The sequence below is a fragment of the Thrips palmi genome, unplaced genomic scaffold (genome assembly GCF_012932325.1).
Source record: "Thrips palmi isolate BJ-2018 unplaced genomic scaffold, TpBJ-2018v1 HiC_scaffold_11, whole genome shotgun sequence".
NCBI classification, from domain to species: Eukaryota; Metazoa; Arthropoda; class Insecta; order Thysanoptera; family Thripidae; genus Thrips; species Thrips palmi.
Window position 1 is genome coordinate 1,662,272 of NW_023144622.1, and position 17,656 is coordinate 1,679,927.

Below are 17,656 nucleotides of genomic sequence, written 5' to 3' on the forward strand. Positions count from 1 at the left end.
GGGGCCCCGGTCCGGCTTCGACTGTCCAAAGTGCCCTCCGTGGGGTCTCTATAGAACTACCCCCAGCCCTACGATGACCTAATCGTCTTTCCCCGCCCCACCCCGCCACTTTCTCCACAGCCCAGTTTAGACACTGGCTCGGCCAAGTGAGGCCCCAGGCCTCAGAGGACTTTGCAGTTCGCTTTGCTCACGGGCTCGCCCAGGCAGAACGGCCCAGTAGAGATCAGGGGGCGGGGCGGCCGAGGCCGAGCGGGGCTGGGCCTGGGCCTCCAGCCTGGCCGGGCGTGGGCCAGAAGACCGAAGGAAGCGGTTAAAACTCTAGATGCGTTTTGAGCTCCTAAGTCGCTAAACAGGACTCGAACCGAACGTGTGACCCCACCAATGGCCTCCTCGTTGGGAGAGCAATCCATTGGTGGGGTCACACGTTCGGTTCGAGTCCTGTTTAGCGACTCTGGAGCTCAAAACGCGTCTAGAGTTTTGGCCGCCTCCACCGGTCTTCTGGCCCACTGTGCCGTGGAAGGGTGGCGGGGCTCCGTGGCTCCGACTACTTTTCAAGTGACGCTGACGCCGATTATTTTTCAAGTCACACCGAGTGTCTTTCAATGCGCGCTGACTCGCGAAACATGGCGTACCTGGGGGGCAACCTGCTGCACCGACTCCGGGACGGTAGGCAAGGCATCCCATCGGACAGGCGGCGCGCGCTGGAAGACGGTGACCAGGTGGCGGGACTAACAGTCAAATCACACCAGCTAACTTTTTAAGAAACTAGAAATATATTTTCGTAAAAAATGGATCATCATCAGCTCTAGTCGGCCCCGGGGAACACCTGCTCGCCGATGACAACCCCCCAGTTGGAGGCGGCCTGCTTGTCGAGCGGCAGGCCGTCGTCCTGCGCCTTGCCGAACTTGGAGCCGAAGCGGACGTGGCGGTTCATGAGCAGCGCGTGCCACAGCTCGGCGTCCTCGCCGTTGGCCGCGGCGTCCGGGCGCTCCTGGCCCGCCAGCGCGGCCGCGGCCTCGGACGCGATGTCCACCTCGGAGGCGACGCGGTGGCTGCCGTAGTGGAACGGGAAGTCCTCGAAGTGCCACGCGGGTGGGCGGCTCGTGTCGTAGGCGTACTCCACGCAGCGGCCGGCGCCACCGGGCCTGCAGCAGGTTCAAACACATCCCTTGTCATCCCTGGGTATGATGAAGGAGTCTCGATAGCGAGGTTCGCCTCAATTCGAATGATGGTTTGCTCGCCCAAATTTGGCCGATGAGGGCTGCACCCACAATTTCAGTCCAGTTTATGACACTTTAATTGAGGAGCTGTCTCTTTCGCACTCACTGACCGCTCATCAGGAAAGACAAGAAACAGAGATATGTAACAGCAACAGCGTCACGATTCGCACAGTGGACCAGAGGACCGGCGGAGGCGGCCAAAACTCTAAACGCGTTTTGAGCTCCAAAGCCGCCAAACAGGACTCGAACCGAACGTGTGATCCCACCAATGAATGGCTCTACGGACGAGGAATCCATTGGTGGGGTCACACGATCAGTTCGAGTCCCATTTAGAGAATCTGGATCTCAAAACGCTTCTAGAGTTTTGACCGCCTCCACCGGTGGCTTACTTGTCGGTGCGCCTGCAGCCCGCCACGGGGTAGTCGTACGTGAAGCACACGGGGTCCAGGAAGTCGAAGTACAGGCGGCCGACCTCGCGCGCGATCACGGACCCGTCGGCGCGGAGACACTGCAGGAACTTGTGGTCGCAGGCGCAGAGCGCGGACGCGAACTGGTGGTCGTTGTACAGGCCGTGCTTGGTCTGGTGGGTCGAGATGGAGTCCGGGCAGTGGTCGTGGTCGCGGCAGCAGCGGTCCGGGCCCGCGAACACGCCCAGGTCGTCGAAGGTCGTGGCCTTGGAGCCCTGCCCGCACCACAGCGTGCCTGCAGACCGAGAAAGGCGCGCTCAAGAGCGGAGCGCCTGCGGGGTTGCGGGTAGGCCAACCCGCACGACGTGCGTGCGCTTTGTTGCCTACCCTGGAGATGGCAGGCGCTTAGCGCGGCCGCAGGGGCGCCAACAACCTCAGCACAGTGGATTTGCCAGAAGACCGGTGGAGGCGGTCAAAATACCGGATGCGTCGCGAGCTCCAGAGTCGCTGAATGGGGCTCGAACGGAACGTGTGACCCCACCAATGGATTGCTATCCGAACGAGGAATCCATTGGTGGGGTCATAACGTTCGGTTGAGTCCCTGTTCAGCGACTCTGGAGCTCAAACCCCGTCTAGAATTATGGCCGCCTCCACCGGTCTTCTGGCCCACTGTGCTCAGCCTGCCTACTGTACCGAGCAGCAAAGCCTGGGCATGTCCCGGTAGGCAGCCCGAGGAGGGCAACCCATCGCACAGGGACTGCATGCATGTGCCGGGACCGGCGGGGCCGCGACGTACCGGGGAAGATGACGTGGTAGGCCTGCGAGGCGCCGTCGGGCCCCGAGCTGCTCAGGTTCTTGTAGAGCTCGATGGAGGAGTCGAGGACGGCGTTCCAGTCGCTGGAGGCCATGGAGGAGGCGCGCGGCCCCGACGACATCCTGGCGGACAGGTTCATGAGCGACAGGGCCAGGGCCTTGGCGACGAGGAACGTGGAGGACAGCCCCATGCTTCACTTCCAACAAAACGAAAACAAACTCGTGGAAATCACGCCCGTCGTGCCATCTTCGGGGGCAGTTGGTGTTCGAGCGACAGCGAGCGGACAACTGCTGTACTCCCACGGCGGGGCTGGCCGTCTGGCCGGCGCCTCCCTGTCCCGCATGATTCCGAACACTGCTTTCGTCTGTCTCTCTCGCACCCATACGGGACGCTCCACGAGTGCGAGAGAGACAGAGCGACGACAGCCTGCTGTCCCTGCGAACTGCAGCGTCGGGTGAAGCGCGTGAGCGGTGCGGAGCAAGCAGCTTGCTTGCGGTTTGCCAGCCGATCCACAAAGGCAGCGGTTCTCAACCTTGGGGTCGCGACCCCATTTAGGGTCGCAGAAGAATATTTTGGGGTCGCGACTTGGTGCCTGGGGTCGTTATATCCCTCCGCACTATCTTTTAAATTATTTGAGTCTGTGAGGCGGGCGGGAAGGGTGGTCGCGTTGGGTCGCGGCGGAGAGATTTTCGACTTTTGTAGAATTAGAAACACAAACAATTCTTACTGAACTGTTACAATTTATTTTACATTCACTGCACAAATACATGGCATTGTACTTTCCAGTCATTAATACACTGATGTTTTCATTTTGCTAAAGACATTGTAGTGATAAAAAGATTTGAATGTAAAGCCTTCATTACACAGCTGACCACCTTTGCTTCAAAATAAAACTCAGCATCCAATACAATTACATTTATTTACTTATGGCCGGTTCAAATAACTCAGCTTACAATCAACTTTTCCAAAGGGGATGAGCACAGCTTAAATATGAGCAGGGCTTCCGCACTCTAATGCAACATTTATCCAATGTTTCCCACACTGTAATTTGGGCTCCGTGATTGATATGTCCTGTTAAAGAATGCACTGCGGCCCCTCACAACACACCACATAATAGCGTCAATACACTGCAAAAGCTTCCAGGCTTACAAAATCAAGTAGCAAGAATCTTGCTACAACGTGTGTCCATCCATAAGTCCAAATTAAAAAACAAAAACAAAGAAACTCCAAGCCAACAATTTTTTTGGAACAATAATGACTTTTCTCAGACTAGCAGCACATCGCAAACCAAGTAGATACAGAATATATTACAAATGCACTTCATAGCTGAAAGCTAAAATGTTACTTAAAAGCATTTTACACTTTAGTCAGCCAGGGAGCATATAATGGATAATATTAAAGGGGCCTGGCATACAGGGTATCTGCATAAAGAGAATCATGTGCAAACTCAAAATATAACACAATTCTCAAATGTTATCAAGATAATAATTAAATGTGCTGGCATTTTTACAGCAAGGTAGGAAATTCTAACAACTTTACACGAACATAAAGAGCTAGTTCTGTCTGTTCCCAAATGTGATCCCAAATTTAATTCACTTGCTTCAATAAAGATCAAAAGAAACAAAAAAAAAAAAAAAAAAACACAATTAAACTGTCTCATTGACAAAGCAATACAAAAAATCCAAATTCAGGAATATTATCAAAACAGCATAGCTTGCTGGCACATGGTGAGCATGCAATCTGCAGTCTTAGCACAATTAAACAACATTTAACAGTTCTCAAATTAGGACCATAGCTAACAGAGCTGCCTTTACATTAAAAATCACATCAAGACTTTTGATTTGTTTAAGTTCACATGTATAAAACATCACAATGTGTAAAGAATACATAAAAGCTTTAGAGATATAAACATTTTTCAAGATACGAAATCTCTACAGCTTCCAAATGCAAACTTGGAATTATTGTAAGGTGGGTAAAAATAAATACCCACAAGAAAATAACATCATTATAAACCATTACCTCACATCATGCAAGCTAGGTTATTCTATGCAATTCATGCAGAAAATTCATTTGTAAATCACATCCCAGAATGGGATGCAGAAAAATTGTAGATCACCACACTAACAATAGCTAATCAGAAACTTTTCTTGAAGCCTCTTGCAGTCAACTACCTTGAACCACTATAGAAAGCAATAAAATAGAAAAAATCCAACTCACAAAATACCATACATAAGAGGAACTTTTGTCTAAGATATAAAATAGATACTCACTGGGAAAGAGGAAGAGAAATTGGGGAGAGAGAAAGATAGATGGAAAGAAGAAAATTTACTGAAAAGTAGCATTCATTAATGTAGTCCATCACTACGTCCTTCATATTTGTACATACTCAAAAATAAAATCTCTTTCAATGAGATTGGAAGCCCATCTACAATATTCAACTATTGGCATGCTGAGTTGTATCATAAACCAGAACCAAGAAAATGACTTTAAAAAAATGTCCTCATTGGGAGGCAAAGTTATCAATAACTTCCACTTTTACAAGTAAGTGTGGCACAACAACAGTAAGTGTACTTCCATCTGCAGTACTATTTTATACATTCATACAGACAAAATCTTGCATTCAATAGTATATACGATAAATTTATTTACAAACACTTACATTTGGCACTTGCCTCATACAGTTACTTCACAGTGGGTGGAAAAACACCCAGGAAGAAAATCCAACAAAATAATCAGACTTGTCATTCCATAACATCGACTTTAAAAATCTCAATCTTATAAAAAATTCACTCAAATAGCATTCATCTCACATAAAACATGTGTAGCTGAAGGTTACGAGTGAAAGAAATGAGATTGCTTCCTGCAGCTGACAAACTTTTATAAAATATCAATCAATTCTTTTTACCATGACTTCCATAATTGCCATGATTGTTTCTAAATGGCCCTTAAATAAATTACATCATTGGAATAAATACACTGACTTGAATTATACATCACCCAGGTATGATTTGAAAGAATCTTGCCAGAATTCAAAATGGAACGACCATCCACAAACAATGCACAGCCCTACCTCACCATCATTGATATGCACAAGGAGTACAGCTTGTCCAGTAATAAAATACATCTGTGCTCGGACATTTTCTTCTATAAAATTACACAAATATACTGATACTTTATTACGCCCTAAATCCAGAGCAAGAATGAATACAAAGTGTAAATAAGGCAACATATTATCCACAGGGGTTATGTTTCACTTATTCTAGTCTTGGAATAAAATTCAAAATGTTTTGTTTTTTTCATGCACAAGACAGATGACTGTGTCCTATCGAAATGGACAAGGATATTTCCCAAAATATTCCAATCTAGTGTCTAATTCTAGAATGCCTTTCCACCATAAATTAAAAGCATGAGGCTATGGATAGTTATTGAACAACATGTCAACATCCACATATTAAAATAAGCTAACTATCTTCATTGCCATCTTGAACCTCATTTTCTACAAATTCAACATGAGTGAATGGAAAGTGGCCTTTTTTGCCATTTAGTTCACCTTCCCACTGTCCATTTATGTTCATTTTTGTCACCTTTATGATATCCCCGACTTCCAACTTCAAGGCTGTGCGGTCATAAGCATTTGGGACTCGAGCTTGCTTTACACGAGCATAGGCAGGAAGTTTTCTCTGCAAAAATGAAAAACAAGAAAGACATGAGCACCAACTATGCTTTAACAGTTACTTCTTAGTCAGCAAGATTGTCACTATTTACTTGAATGTTTGATCTTTTGATGACAGTTTCCTGTTGAACAGGGATTGGAGTGCCTCCACCAGAACCAGGTCTCTGTCCATCTATTTGGTTCTCTTCATACTGTTGGATGAAATAAGAAATAACATGTTATGATGGATAGAAAGATAGCTGAAATTGAAGATCAATTGTTTTGTATAATTTAAATTTGTTTATTTTTACCTTTTGAACATATGGCACTGGAATGGATCCCATCTGACCAACACTATTTCTAGCTGTCCACCATTGGTCTTCATCTTTCTGAATAATGGTCAAAACTTCTCCTTTGCTGAATGGCAGATCATCTGGATCCTGCAACATACAGTTTGAAAATGAAAATGTGTTCACTTGACCGTGAATGAATGAGTTTGTTTCATTATAAATGTGAAAATACTAACACTGCCTTCAAAGTCGTATTTTGCCATCACTTTTTCAATTCGTCGAGGAGCTGGTCTGATGAGAGGTGTTGTGTCCAAGTAGTGCAGCTTATAAAATGATAATAGACTAGGCAAGTCTGGAAAGGACTGGTCTCCAATACGGTATGAAGTGTTATTAGCTTGCTGTGCTTTATTTATAATATAATGGCTAACTTTGCTGTCTTCCCTAAAGAACAAAATCATATTGATTAGAAGTAAAACTTCGCCATCCTTTAAGACTTAAGTATCATTCATAATGCTTACCGAACACACAAAACATAATCTCCAAGTATGGAATTACTATCTCTGACAAGAAAAACACCACCCTCTCGTTCGCCCATTAACAGGTCTGTGGCATCTTGTCTAGACATTTGACCAAAGTACCAACTAAAATGAAATAAAAATCAAATTAAAAGAACATGGAGATGAAAACATGAAGCAATCATAACAGATAAATATTAGCTTCATTCGGAAATGCTGTACCTGTCGCGGTCTGTAGGCTCAAAAGTAGCTGCCATTGTCAATGTTTGCACCAACTCAACAAGGCTGTTATTGCTTTAGTTTCTGATTACGGTCACTGAATGCAGCAGTACAGTACGTCCAAAGACGGAAACAAAAATATGATATTCAAGACACCATTTTATCCTTTCGATAACAAGGGCCCGGAGATAATTTCTCCAGCATTTGCAAGTCAAACATTCACAGTGACAACATAACCAAACCACCTGCAAAACAAGACAGAACTGCAGTTCATTAACAAGTTTAGAAAGTAACCTTGATGTACACAGTAGGACAGAAAGAAAAATAATGAATTATAAACTTAAATAAAGTCTATTTCTCAGTACAAGCAGAAAATGTGAAGTGTTTACACGTACCCTAATGGGAGCCTTGAGTGTCACTGCCGATTTTCTTGGCCGGTGAGTGTCTCCTGCAACACCAAACGCAGAACATTGAAGTTTTCCTTCACTTGGCTATAGCTCATTTACAAAATCACATGGCTAATAATTTACCAAAGCGCTAACAATAATTACTTTCCAATAAAAATACACATACTTTCAGAATTGTAATCCGTACAGCTTCCTGTTCGGCAGCTTGCTTACGGATCGTAGGCCATTCGTGCCGGATGAGAAATTGTGTGGCACTAGATCACTGTGGAAAGAACGAAAATTGGGCGATTTTAATGGTCTTTAGACGTCTATTGGCAAATACAAGAGACAGTTAGTAATGACAATCAGGTAAAATTATCGTTTGGCACGGCAAACAGCGACAATATTCTCCAAAGAAGGTTATTTACTTAATTGCATGTAGTCTCGCATCGGGCCGCACCTGTCATGGACACAGTTTGAATATGAAAGTGAATATATACCTGAAAGCTGTCTGCAAGTCTCTCAATACGGGAAATTTACGTACCAGACTTCTTTTCGAGCAGGTCGCTTCCGGAAGTAATGAGAAATTATTCGGGTCCAAAGGAGTTCTGGTTGTTGATTCTTGAGGTAAAATCATGTCCACCTGCGTCTTGGAATGATGGTGAAATCGAGGTAAGTCTCGAGTATTTATTTGTTGGTTGGACTGTGGCATGCCAATCTGCCGAGCACCAAGTACACAGCAGACTGATTCCGAGAGTCTTTTTCGTCGCTCTGTCTCTCTCGCACTCATCGGGCGCTGCCTATAGATGCAAGAGAGAGACAGAGCGCAGAAAACGACTCTCGGAATCAGTCTACAGACTAGACACCGGTCATTCCGCACATCGTCAGCAGACGCAACAATTTCGGGTCCCCCCCTTACTCCTTCCCCGCCCCGGCCAACGGTCCAGCCCAGGCAAGGCTGGAGAACCTCGGCGGCCGACGCGGCCGACGCTCTGTGGGCCGTGCGCCAACTCGGTTGGGATCGCGAGAAAGTCCACACAATGCCGCGCGGCAAGCGCCAAGCCGCGGCAAGCGCCAAGCGCCACCACACCGCAAGCTGCGGGCCGCGGCAAGCCCAGCCTGGCAAGCCGGACGGACTGGAATTCACTATTGTGCGATCCCAGTATGGTCTGGCCCAGTTGAGAAATGGGAATGGCGGGGGGGGGGGGGGGGGATTGGGAGGGAGGGGGTGACAAGTTTTACGCCGAAATGGCGTCCAATTGGAACTTCCCTCTGTGTGTGTGTGCGCGCGTGTGTGTGTGGTGTGTGTGCGTGTGTGTGTGTGCGAGCGCGCGCGCGCGTGTGTGTGTGTGTCACCTACCGCCCCAACCCTATAGGGGGTATGGTTGCTGCCCTCCATGAGTGCCATGAGGAAGTGGACGCCGTGTCCGAGGCGCTGCAGGCATGGCAGTGCCGCGCAGCCGAGCGGTTCAGAAGAGCCGTTTGGTCGCTCTGTCTCTGTCGCACCCATGGGGCTCTCCGTGAGGGCGCGAGAGAGACGGAGGCGGGGCACGGCCGCACGGCTCTCCGCGGCCCGGCGATGATGCGATGCCAGCGAGTCGAATGGAAGGTTCCCCTTCATGGCACTTGCGCGCCGCGGGGCAGTGCGGGGCAGTGCGGGGCAGTGCGGGGCAGTGCGGGGCAGTGCGAGGCAGTGCGGGGCGGGCCGGGGCAGTGCCGCTCCATGTAGGCTGTTCATGGCGTCGCCGCCGTCCGGAGGGAGGCTTTGGCATTTCGAGTGTCTCATCTCTGCCAGAGTCCTCGCGCGATGGCGCGCTCGCGGCGGACCTCATGAAGGCTCGCTTCGCGTTGCTTCGCGTCGCTCCGAGCCTCGAGGCGTGTCTGTCAAGCGCGCATGCGAGATCGCCATTGCGGGTCGGTATGGTGCAGCAGGCTGAGAGTCGTCGCCCTGTCTCTGTCGCACCCCAACGGGACGCCCCGTGAGTGCGAGAGAGACGGCGGAATGAGTCCGCCGCGCACCGAGGGCATGGCGTGCAGGATGCGCGGCGCACAGCGCGGCACAGCGAAAACACGGCATCCCTGCCGGTGTTTTCGGCTGGCCTGACGGAGTTTGACGCGTCCAGAGGGCGTCCCACTGGGCGGCGCTGGGCGGCGCTGGGCGACCTTCGTGTCCTGTCCACGCGTCCTTGAGCTCTGGAGGGAAGTCGGGTCCTTGCAGCCCGGCCACGGCTCGGCCGAGGGAGGGGGCTCAACGCCGCGCTCTCCGCCTGCCGTGCACTGCCGTGCCTCCACAGCGACAGCAGCTTTCACTTCAGTGACTTGACCCTAGCCCAGGGGCCTAACCTAGCGCGGCTAGCGCGGCCCGCCGCCGTCGGAGCGAGCCCCGCGCCTTGGCCCCGCGCTGCAGGCCGGGCAGCGCCTGGCAGGCCCCGCTGGAGTCGTCCTGGACTCCAGGTCGTTCCATCGGAATCCCCATTTCGCCGAGGCGGCGCGCGGCGCACTGCTTGTGGTCCTGCGGGACTGCAGCCACACCGCTTTGCAGCACACTGATTCCGAGAGTCGTTTTCGTCGCTCCGTCTCTCCCGCACCTCCACGAGACGCCGCACGAGTGCGAGAGAGACAGAGCGACGAAAACGGCTCTCAGTCTGCAGGCTTGGCGGGCTGGTGGTTGGCTGGCGCACCGCGGAACTGGTCTGAGGCCGGGGGGGGGGGGGATGTGGCGCTACGGCAGCTTGGCAGCGACTCGCGACTGATGGCGGCAGGCGGAGAGTGCTGGAGAGAAACAGAGAGAGAGGGACGGCGAGAGAGGGGGAGAGAGAGAGAGAGAGAGAGAGAGAGAGAGAGAGAGAGAGAGAGAGAGAGAGAGAGAGAGAGAGAGAGAGAGAGAGAGAGAGAGAGAGAGAGCGCTGACGTTGGCTGGAATGCTGGTTGCACCGCACCGCCGCGCCGTGCCTGGCCGCGGCGCAGCAGTACGGCACGGTGCCGCGCGGTGCACCGTTGTAGCCGTCCTAGAGTGTTAGGTGCCTGAGCTCTAGAGGATCGACGGCTGGAGATGCGCCCTGGTTGCACGCGGCACCGCCGGCCGGCCGGCGACGCGCGCAGACAGGCACGGTGCCGCGCGTGCAGTTGCTAGCCGTCCTACGCCAGTGTCTAGCGTGCCTAGCCTCTAGGAGGCCCGACTCGAGCGGCGCGACCGCCCCATGGCGCCCATGGCTTGCCGGGGCCCGCCGTGGAGCGGCGCGACTCCACGCCGTGCTACGCCTATGGCTACGCCCATGGCTACGCCCATGGCTACGCCCATGGCTACGCCCATGGCTACGCCGCTGCGCCGGCAGACTGATTCCGAGAGTCGTTTTCGTCGCTCTGTCGCACGCGTGCGCGACGCCCCATGAGTGCGACAGAGACAGCGATCTGCAGCGATGGAAGGGACTTCCGAGTCACTCCACTGGCACGCAGTGGCACGCAGTGGCACGCAGTGGCACGCAGTGTGCCGCTACGCGTATGCAGCATGCAGCAAAAGCGGGACCCCCCGGCGAGGAGGGGAGGGGCACTCCCGCCGCACTGCACCGCCGTGCGGGTGGCCTACAGTGCCCCGTCTCTCTCGCACACGCGGGGCGTCCGGCAACTTACTGCGAGGCTAAAGTGCTGAAGCAAGCCCGCCGCTGAAAAAGGCGGCAGCGGTTACGCTGCAAAAGTGGCTGCGGTTTGGCTGAAAATTGGACCGCGCAGTGTGCGAAATGCGGTTGGTGTGCAGCGGGCCGGGCGCCGCTCTGTCTCTCTCGCACTCATGGAGTCCCTGGCGGGGTGCGAGGGAGACAGCGGCGGTGTTCGGAATCAGCCCGCCGGGGCCGCGGCGGCGAGGCAGTGCCGAGGCAGTGCCACGCCACTGCGGGAAGTGAAGGGATTGTGTGTCGAGTCAGCTGCAGGTGCAAGGCTGCCTGCGGTAGGGCTGGCTGGCTGCGCCATAGGCCGTTTTCGCCGCTCTGTCTCTCTCGCACCTGCACGGGACGCCCCACGAGTGCGATAGAGACAGAGTGACTCTCGGAACCAGCCCGCTGGCTGGCGGAGCAGGGAAGCAGGGAAGCAGCTCGCTGCTTTCCAGGAATCGGCCGCGCAACGTCGCTGTATCGCATCGCCCCCATTGGCAGCCCTGGAGGCCCTGGAGGCCCTGGAGGCCCTGGAGGCCCTGGAGGCCCTGGAGGCCCTGGAGGCCCTGGAGGCCCTGGAGGCCCCGGAGGCCCAGGAGGCCCAGGAGGCCCAGGAGGCCCAGGAGGCCCTGGAGGCCGTGGAGACCCTGGAGGCCCTGGAGGCCCTGGAGGCCCTGGAGACCCTGGAGGACCTGGAAGGGAAGGCCCTGGAGGCCTTTGAGTCCCTTCGCAGTGACGGCGCGGGCACGGGGCCCCGCGTTGGGCTTGGCGCGAGAGGCCTGCAAAAACCACCAGCATCGAGTCGAGTCGAGTCGAACTATCGACTATCTAGGCCATCAGGGCCAGCCAGCCGGCGGGGCCGCGCGCCGCGCAGACATGAGGGTGGCGCGCACCGCCTGCACCGCCAGCACCGCGCATACGGGCGACACGCGGGAACGGAACGCCGCGACAGAGTTTGCTACTACCAGATTCGCATTTCCTCACAGGCGTTCCGGGGAGTTTGCTGCTGTCCGTTGGAGGGCTCCCCTCCGCGTCGCTTCGCATTGCTTCGCATTGCTCGGCAACCCGTTCGTCCAGTGCCGCCTGGATTTTCCTCTGACGTCACGCGCAGTCGGCGTGGCTGGCGTGGCTGGCCCGCTTCGAGGCTCGGCCGGGCTGGGCCGTGACGGCGTGACGGCTGCAGTGCCGCCACGGGGCTGCCGTCGGCTGCCGTCGGCTGCAGGCTGGAGGTTCTGGGTTCTGCCAGCGTCGGCGCCTCGCTGCCGCCCTGCTGCCGCCACTCGGGTGGGTTTAGTTAGGCCCCTAAGGCTGCCTAAGGCACGCCGCCGCCGCCGCGGAGAGACGAGCGGAGCGGCCGAGGCGAGTCAAGTTGAGCCGAGCCGAGGCAGGCCGAGCGAGCCGAGCCGCTGCTAGCCAGCCGTTCATTGACTTCCCATGCGCGAAGTGAGTGACCTTCCCTTCCCTTCCGTTTCGTTCGTAGTTCTCCGGCTCCGCTCCGCCTGCGCTGCGCTGCGCTCGGCAAAGGCTCGGCTCGGCTGCTCCGTTCGGCTCGCTCCGCTCCGCGCTCGGCTCGGCTCGGCTCTTGCTACGCGCTACGCCGTAGACCCACACCGCGTTCGGCTGGTTCGGCTCGGCTCTGGCGCCTTCGGCTGCGTCCGAACAGCGCGCGCTCCGTCTCGCTCGCACTCGCGCCGGGCGCACGCGCCGCTGGACTCTCCCGGACGCGGCTGCCGGGAGAGAGCGCCGCACGAAGCGGACCCGAAGCGCGCCCGAAGCCGCGCCGCGGCGTTCGGGAGTGTTCGGCTCGGCTGCTCGGCTGGCGGCGCCGACTCGGATCCGACGCGAACGCGACACGTAGGCAGCAGCGGCGGCCAGCAGCAGCTCAGCCAGCGAGCGGGTTCAGTTGCTGACGAGAGCCGCCAGGCACCACCCGAGTCGCGTCGAACCGCGCAAACGCCCGCAAGCGCCTCGCCTTGACTGCTTAACCGACAAGCACGGAGTTTAAGTGGCGCTTTTGTGACATGCCCTGCCCCAAAGTGTCGCAGTGACCCAGCCCCCCCGAACGTGCTCCCAGCGACGCCTGCAAAAAGTGTGCAAGTGTCAAGTTGGAGTTGTGAACGTCGCGCTTGTTTGTGAAACGTTTTCTTGTGTCAGTGTGAGTGAGTGTGCACGCCGAGGGATAACCAGTGGATGCCAGGAGTACGCGACGCCCCGCGCCCAGCTGTTGTTTAGGTGAGTACTCGGTACTTGTTCGAGAGGGTGAATCTGGATGTGACAGCCCACAGCACAGCGAGCACAGCCAGCCAGGGTGCGGCGCGGTGCGGCACGGCGCGGCTGACTCAGACTTCTGACCGGGAGGGAGGGGTGGGGGGTGGCGAGGGGGCGGGAGGGGGCGGCGGCCGAGGGGGAGGGGGGCGAGGGGTCCTGCGCTACGCCTCGCCACGCCTGCTGGCTCTGGCTGGCTGGCACGCCGTGCGGGCCGTGCGGCACGGGGTGGCCGGGCGTGGCGGGGCGCGGCGGGGCGGGGCGGGGCGGGGACTAGTCACTCTGGAATGTGTGGGACTGGACCCATCCGGCGGGCCGCGGCTGCCGCGGCCGGGAGGCCCGGGGCCTTTAGGCTGCGGGGTCACGTGCTCGTCCTGGCCGTGCTGGCCGTCCTGGCCGTGCTGGTGTGCTGCAGCATGCAGCAGTGACACGCCACGGGGCCGCCATGCGCGCCGTGCGCTGGGCACGCCGCGCCCGTTGCCACGGCGACGGGGCTGGGCCAGGGCGGCCAGGGCGGCCAGGGCGGGCCAGAGCCCGGGGGCGGCCCGCTGTAGCCACGGCTGTAGCCCGCTGCTGCCAGTGAGTGGGTGGATGTGGGGGTGGGTCAGGAAGTATGAGAAATTGAGCGGCCGTCGGCGTGTCGTCCATATGTTCGTTCCTGGTGGCTCGGCGCTGCGGGGCGCAGGCAGCGCAGCCTGGACAGAGGCCGTCGAATCGCTGCAGGTGCAGCAGTGGCGCGGCGAGCGCAGCGCGTGTCGCCAATCTTAGGGAGTCCTGTGGAATCCGACCCGCGCCGTTGCAGCCCCCCAGTGCTCCAGAAGGCACCTCGCTGCAACAGAGTCCTCTCGCTGCGAAGCGCTCCTGGCTGTGATCGAGGTGAGGATGCTTCCAGGATGTCACCTGCACTGTCGAGGAGGGCGGGGCCTGGCTGAAGCTGGACAAGCAGGCTGATTCCGAGAGTCGTCGCGCTGCCTCTCTCGCACCCACACGGGACGCCCCATGAGTGCGAGAGAGACAGAGCGACGGAAAGGACTCAGCTGCTCCGCGGCCTCCTCTGCGCTGTCTGGCTGGGTGGCAGGCTGCAATATGTTCGTGGAGCAGTGCCGCCCAGGGGGGCGTTTAGTCACCGCGGTGCCCGACAGCGTCCAGACAGCGTCACTGGACATCTGCATGTGCATCACTGTGCAACGTTGCCTCATGTCACTGTCATGAGCTGCCTGGAACCTCCAGCATGCCGAATCCTGGGTGCATCTCACCCGAAAATGGGTGATCATGACGTCAAGAGAGGCTCATGTCGTGATCCAGACTCATAGGACAAGCGAGTCAACACGACTGTCGTGAAGCCCGCAGCTGTCAAGCAGGCATCCGAAGACAATTATGTTGATTGCTTATGTCCCTGGAACCAGTGATGAAGTAAAAGACCCCTGCCTCGTCTAGTTGAGCCTAGAGCTGCTACTGTAGAGCTACGCCCAGCCCTTCTGACAGAGAAGTTCTGTCCTACAGAGATGAGGTGACCCGCTATGAAATACAGGCGTCTATATTTTGTGGCACGAGCTGGATGGTACTATTAAAGGGAAATACAATTTACAAAAGAAGTCACTTAATGCACAGGCACCTGTATTTCCGGCTGTAAACTCCTGTATTTCGTCGCTTGTCGCTTTTCTCATCTCTGCTGCCCTGCCAGGGATGGCACCGGCTGCCCTGCGGTCGGGGCAAGGTGCCTCAAGGACTCCTGGGGTCGTTTTTCTGGAAGACTCGGGTAATTGCCAATTGGCAGACAAAATGAACCGGTCTGTCTCTGTGGAGAAAGCAGGCGCCATCGCTAGATTGAAGAAAGGAAAGCTGATTACAACAATGCTTGTGGAAGGTCCTGGACTCTGGACGGTCCGACTGAGAGGTCCGACTGAGAGGTCCGACTGAGAGGTCCGACTGAGAGGTCCGACTGAGAGGTCCGACTGGACTGGTACACTGGTACAGGCCGCCGCTGCTCCCCTCTGGATGACCTTCAGATACCTGTGTCATTAACGTGTTATGAAGATGGGCCCAGCGGGGACAACCCGGGTTGTTTTCTTTTGTCATTTTTTGGACGAGCAGCGCTGCGGCCCAAAAAACCGGAAAGGAGTGTGACGTGGCAGCGGCCGGTGGGACGGGCTGTTGCCGAGTGCCGAGGGGAGGGACAGCCGAGCGATTCAGAAGAGCGGTTTGCCGTTCTGTCTCTCTCACTCCCTTTTGGAGAGCCCTGAGAGTGCGACAGAGACAGAGCGACCAAACGACTCTTCTGAAGTCACACTCTTGCGGCCGCCCTCTGCTCGGCTGGTGCAGCAGTGACGCATTAGCTCTGTCCCCCTCGCACCCTTTCGGAACGCCCCACGAGTGCGAGAGAGACAGAGCACGCTGGCCGTCAAAACGCGTTTGTTTACCGCGTCCTGGCTTCGTGCACTTGGCGATGCACCGGCCGATTTTGTCTGCGGCGTGGACCGATTTCAGTCGAGGCAAGGGATGAAGGGGGCGACGCACTCACCGCCTCGCCTTGGGGGCCTGCCAAGCGCTGCCGAGCCTCGCGCTGTCTCTCTCGCACTCACAGGGCGTACCGCTTGGGTGCGAGGGAGAAGGAGCGACGGCAACGTCTCCTGCAGTGTCGAGTGATTCTTTCGTGTGCCGCTCTCGCACTCATTGGGTGTTGCGCAAAGGGTGCGTAAAAGACAGCGTTGTTGTTGTTGTTGGTGGTTGGTTGTGCGGAGGTAATCTGTCTATTGACCCTTCGGCCTGTCCCTTCGGCCTTGTCCCTTCGGCCTGTCCCTTCGGCCTGTCCCTTCGGCCTGTCCCTTCGGCCTGTCCCTTCGGCCTGTCCCTTCGGCCTGTCCCTTCGGCCTGTCCCTTCGGCCTGTCCCTTCGGCCTGTCCCTTCGGCCTGTCCCTTCGGCCTGTTCTGTCCCTTCGGCCTGTCCCTTCGGCCTGTCCCTTCGGCCTGTCCCTTCGGCCTGTCCCTTCGGCCTGTCGGCCCTTCGGCCTGTCCCTTCGGCCTGTCCCTTCGGCCTGTCCCTTCGGCCTGTCCCTTCGGCCTGTCCCTTCGGCTTGCCTCGGCCTGTCCCTTCGGCCTGTCCCTTCGGCCTGTCCCTTCGGCCTGTCCTTCGGCCTGCCTCGCCGCTTCGGCCTGTCCCTTCGGCCTGTCCCTTCGGCCTTTCGCCGTCCGTCGCTGCAGGCCGTCCTGCGGCACGGCTGCGGCGCTGCGGCGTCCGCGGCGTGCCGGCTTGGCCGAAGTCGCTGCCAGGCGGCGCCGGACGAGGCGAGGTGCGCTGCGGCCGGGGGCGGCGCGCGGGCGACGGCCTTCTCGGGCGTGCTCTTGGAGAAACACACTGCCGCGCTCGCTGGCTCTCCCGTGGGAACGGACTGCGCGTGCTGGAATTGTCGTCACACGAGATTGCCGAGGCGAGGGGGGGGGGGCACTGAGAGGTCGGCGCTCCGTGCGTTCAGGTGGGGGTGGGGGCGAGCCGCGCGGAGAGCGGCCTTACTGCAGCCGTCAAGCCCTGCCCGCCTCCTTCAAGGCAGTGCCTCTCTCTCGCACTCGTGGGGCGTTGCGCACAGGTGCGAGCGAGACGGGGCGACAAATTGGCGACTCCTGGAATCAGTGCACTGCGTCCCGTCGGGGCGTTTCGTCTAGCTCCGCGCTCCGCTATGCCCCGCTATGCTATCGTTGTTTTGTTGGGTCGCGTCCGCCCCGTCCGCGGCGAGTCCCACGCATCCGGTGGAGGCTGCGCTGCGCGATGCACAGTGGGCCAGAAGGCCGGCGGAGGCGGCCAAAACTCTCGACGCGTTTTGAGCTCCAGAGTCGCCAAACAGGACTCGAACCGAACGTGCGACCCCACCAATGGACAGCTCTCCGAACGAGGAATCCATTGGTGGGGTCACACGTTCGGTTCGAGTCCCATTCAGCGACTCTGGAGCTCAAAACGCGTCTAGAGTTTTTGGCCGCCTCCACCGGTCCTCTGACCCACTGTGCGGTGCTGCGCGAGGCTAGGCTGCGCGGGGGTCGCCCTTTCGCGAGTAAAAGGTTTGACGGCGAACCCGAAACGGGCGGGTTTCTCCAGCGAGCTGCCGCCAATCTGCGCTGCCACACTGCGAGCGAGGTTTCCGTCAGTTCGGCCGTCGGGCCATGCCTGTGGGCCATGTCGGGCCCCGGGAAAGCGCGCAGGAATTTCGCAAGGCTTCGAGTGATTTATTTGCATGGCTCGCGTCGCTCGC

At 56.6% G+C, this 17,656-nt stretch overlaps 2 protein-coding genes across 3 annotated transcripts; both read right to left on the minus strand.

The window, feature by feature from the left end:
* Nucleotides 1-750: 750 nt before the first annotated feature.
* LOC117639344 lies at nt 751-2,758 on the minus strand. The gene is made up of 3 exons (XM_034374913.1): nt 2,424-2,758; nt 1,610-1,922; nt 751-1,145 (listed from the first exon to the last, which is right to left on the minus strand). Exons 1-3 carry the CDS (start codon nt 2,629-2,631, stop codon nt 806-808), a joined length of 861 nt encoding a protein of 286 aa, XP_034230804.1. The 5' UTR covers nt 2,632-2,758; the 3' UTR covers nt 751-805.
* A 403-nt stretch (nt 2,759-3,161) lies between these two features.
* LOC117639490 (adapter molecule Crk) lies at nt 3,162-7,798 on the minus strand. Of its 2 annotated transcripts, none has more exons than XM_034375198.1 (8): nt 7,691-7,798; nt 7,513-7,565; nt 7,121-7,362; nt 6,902-7,024; nt 6,620-6,824; nt 6,405-6,533; nt 6,207-6,305; nt 3,162-6,121 (listed from the first exon to the last, which is right to left on the minus strand). In XM_034375198.1, exons 3-8 carry the CDS (start codon nt 7,153-7,155, stop codon nt 5,903-5,905), a joined length of 810 nt encoding a protein of 269 aa, XP_034231089.1. In that variant the 5' UTR covers nt 7,156-7,362; nt 7,513-7,565; nt 7,691-7,798; the 3' UTR covers nt 3,162-5,902. The 2 variants fall into 2 exon arrangements, with proteins under 2 accessions (XP_034231089.1, XP_034231090.1); XM_034375199.1 differs by having other exon boundaries at nt 7,648-7,746.
* Between the last annotated feature and the right edge of the window lie 9,858 nt (nt 7,799-17,656).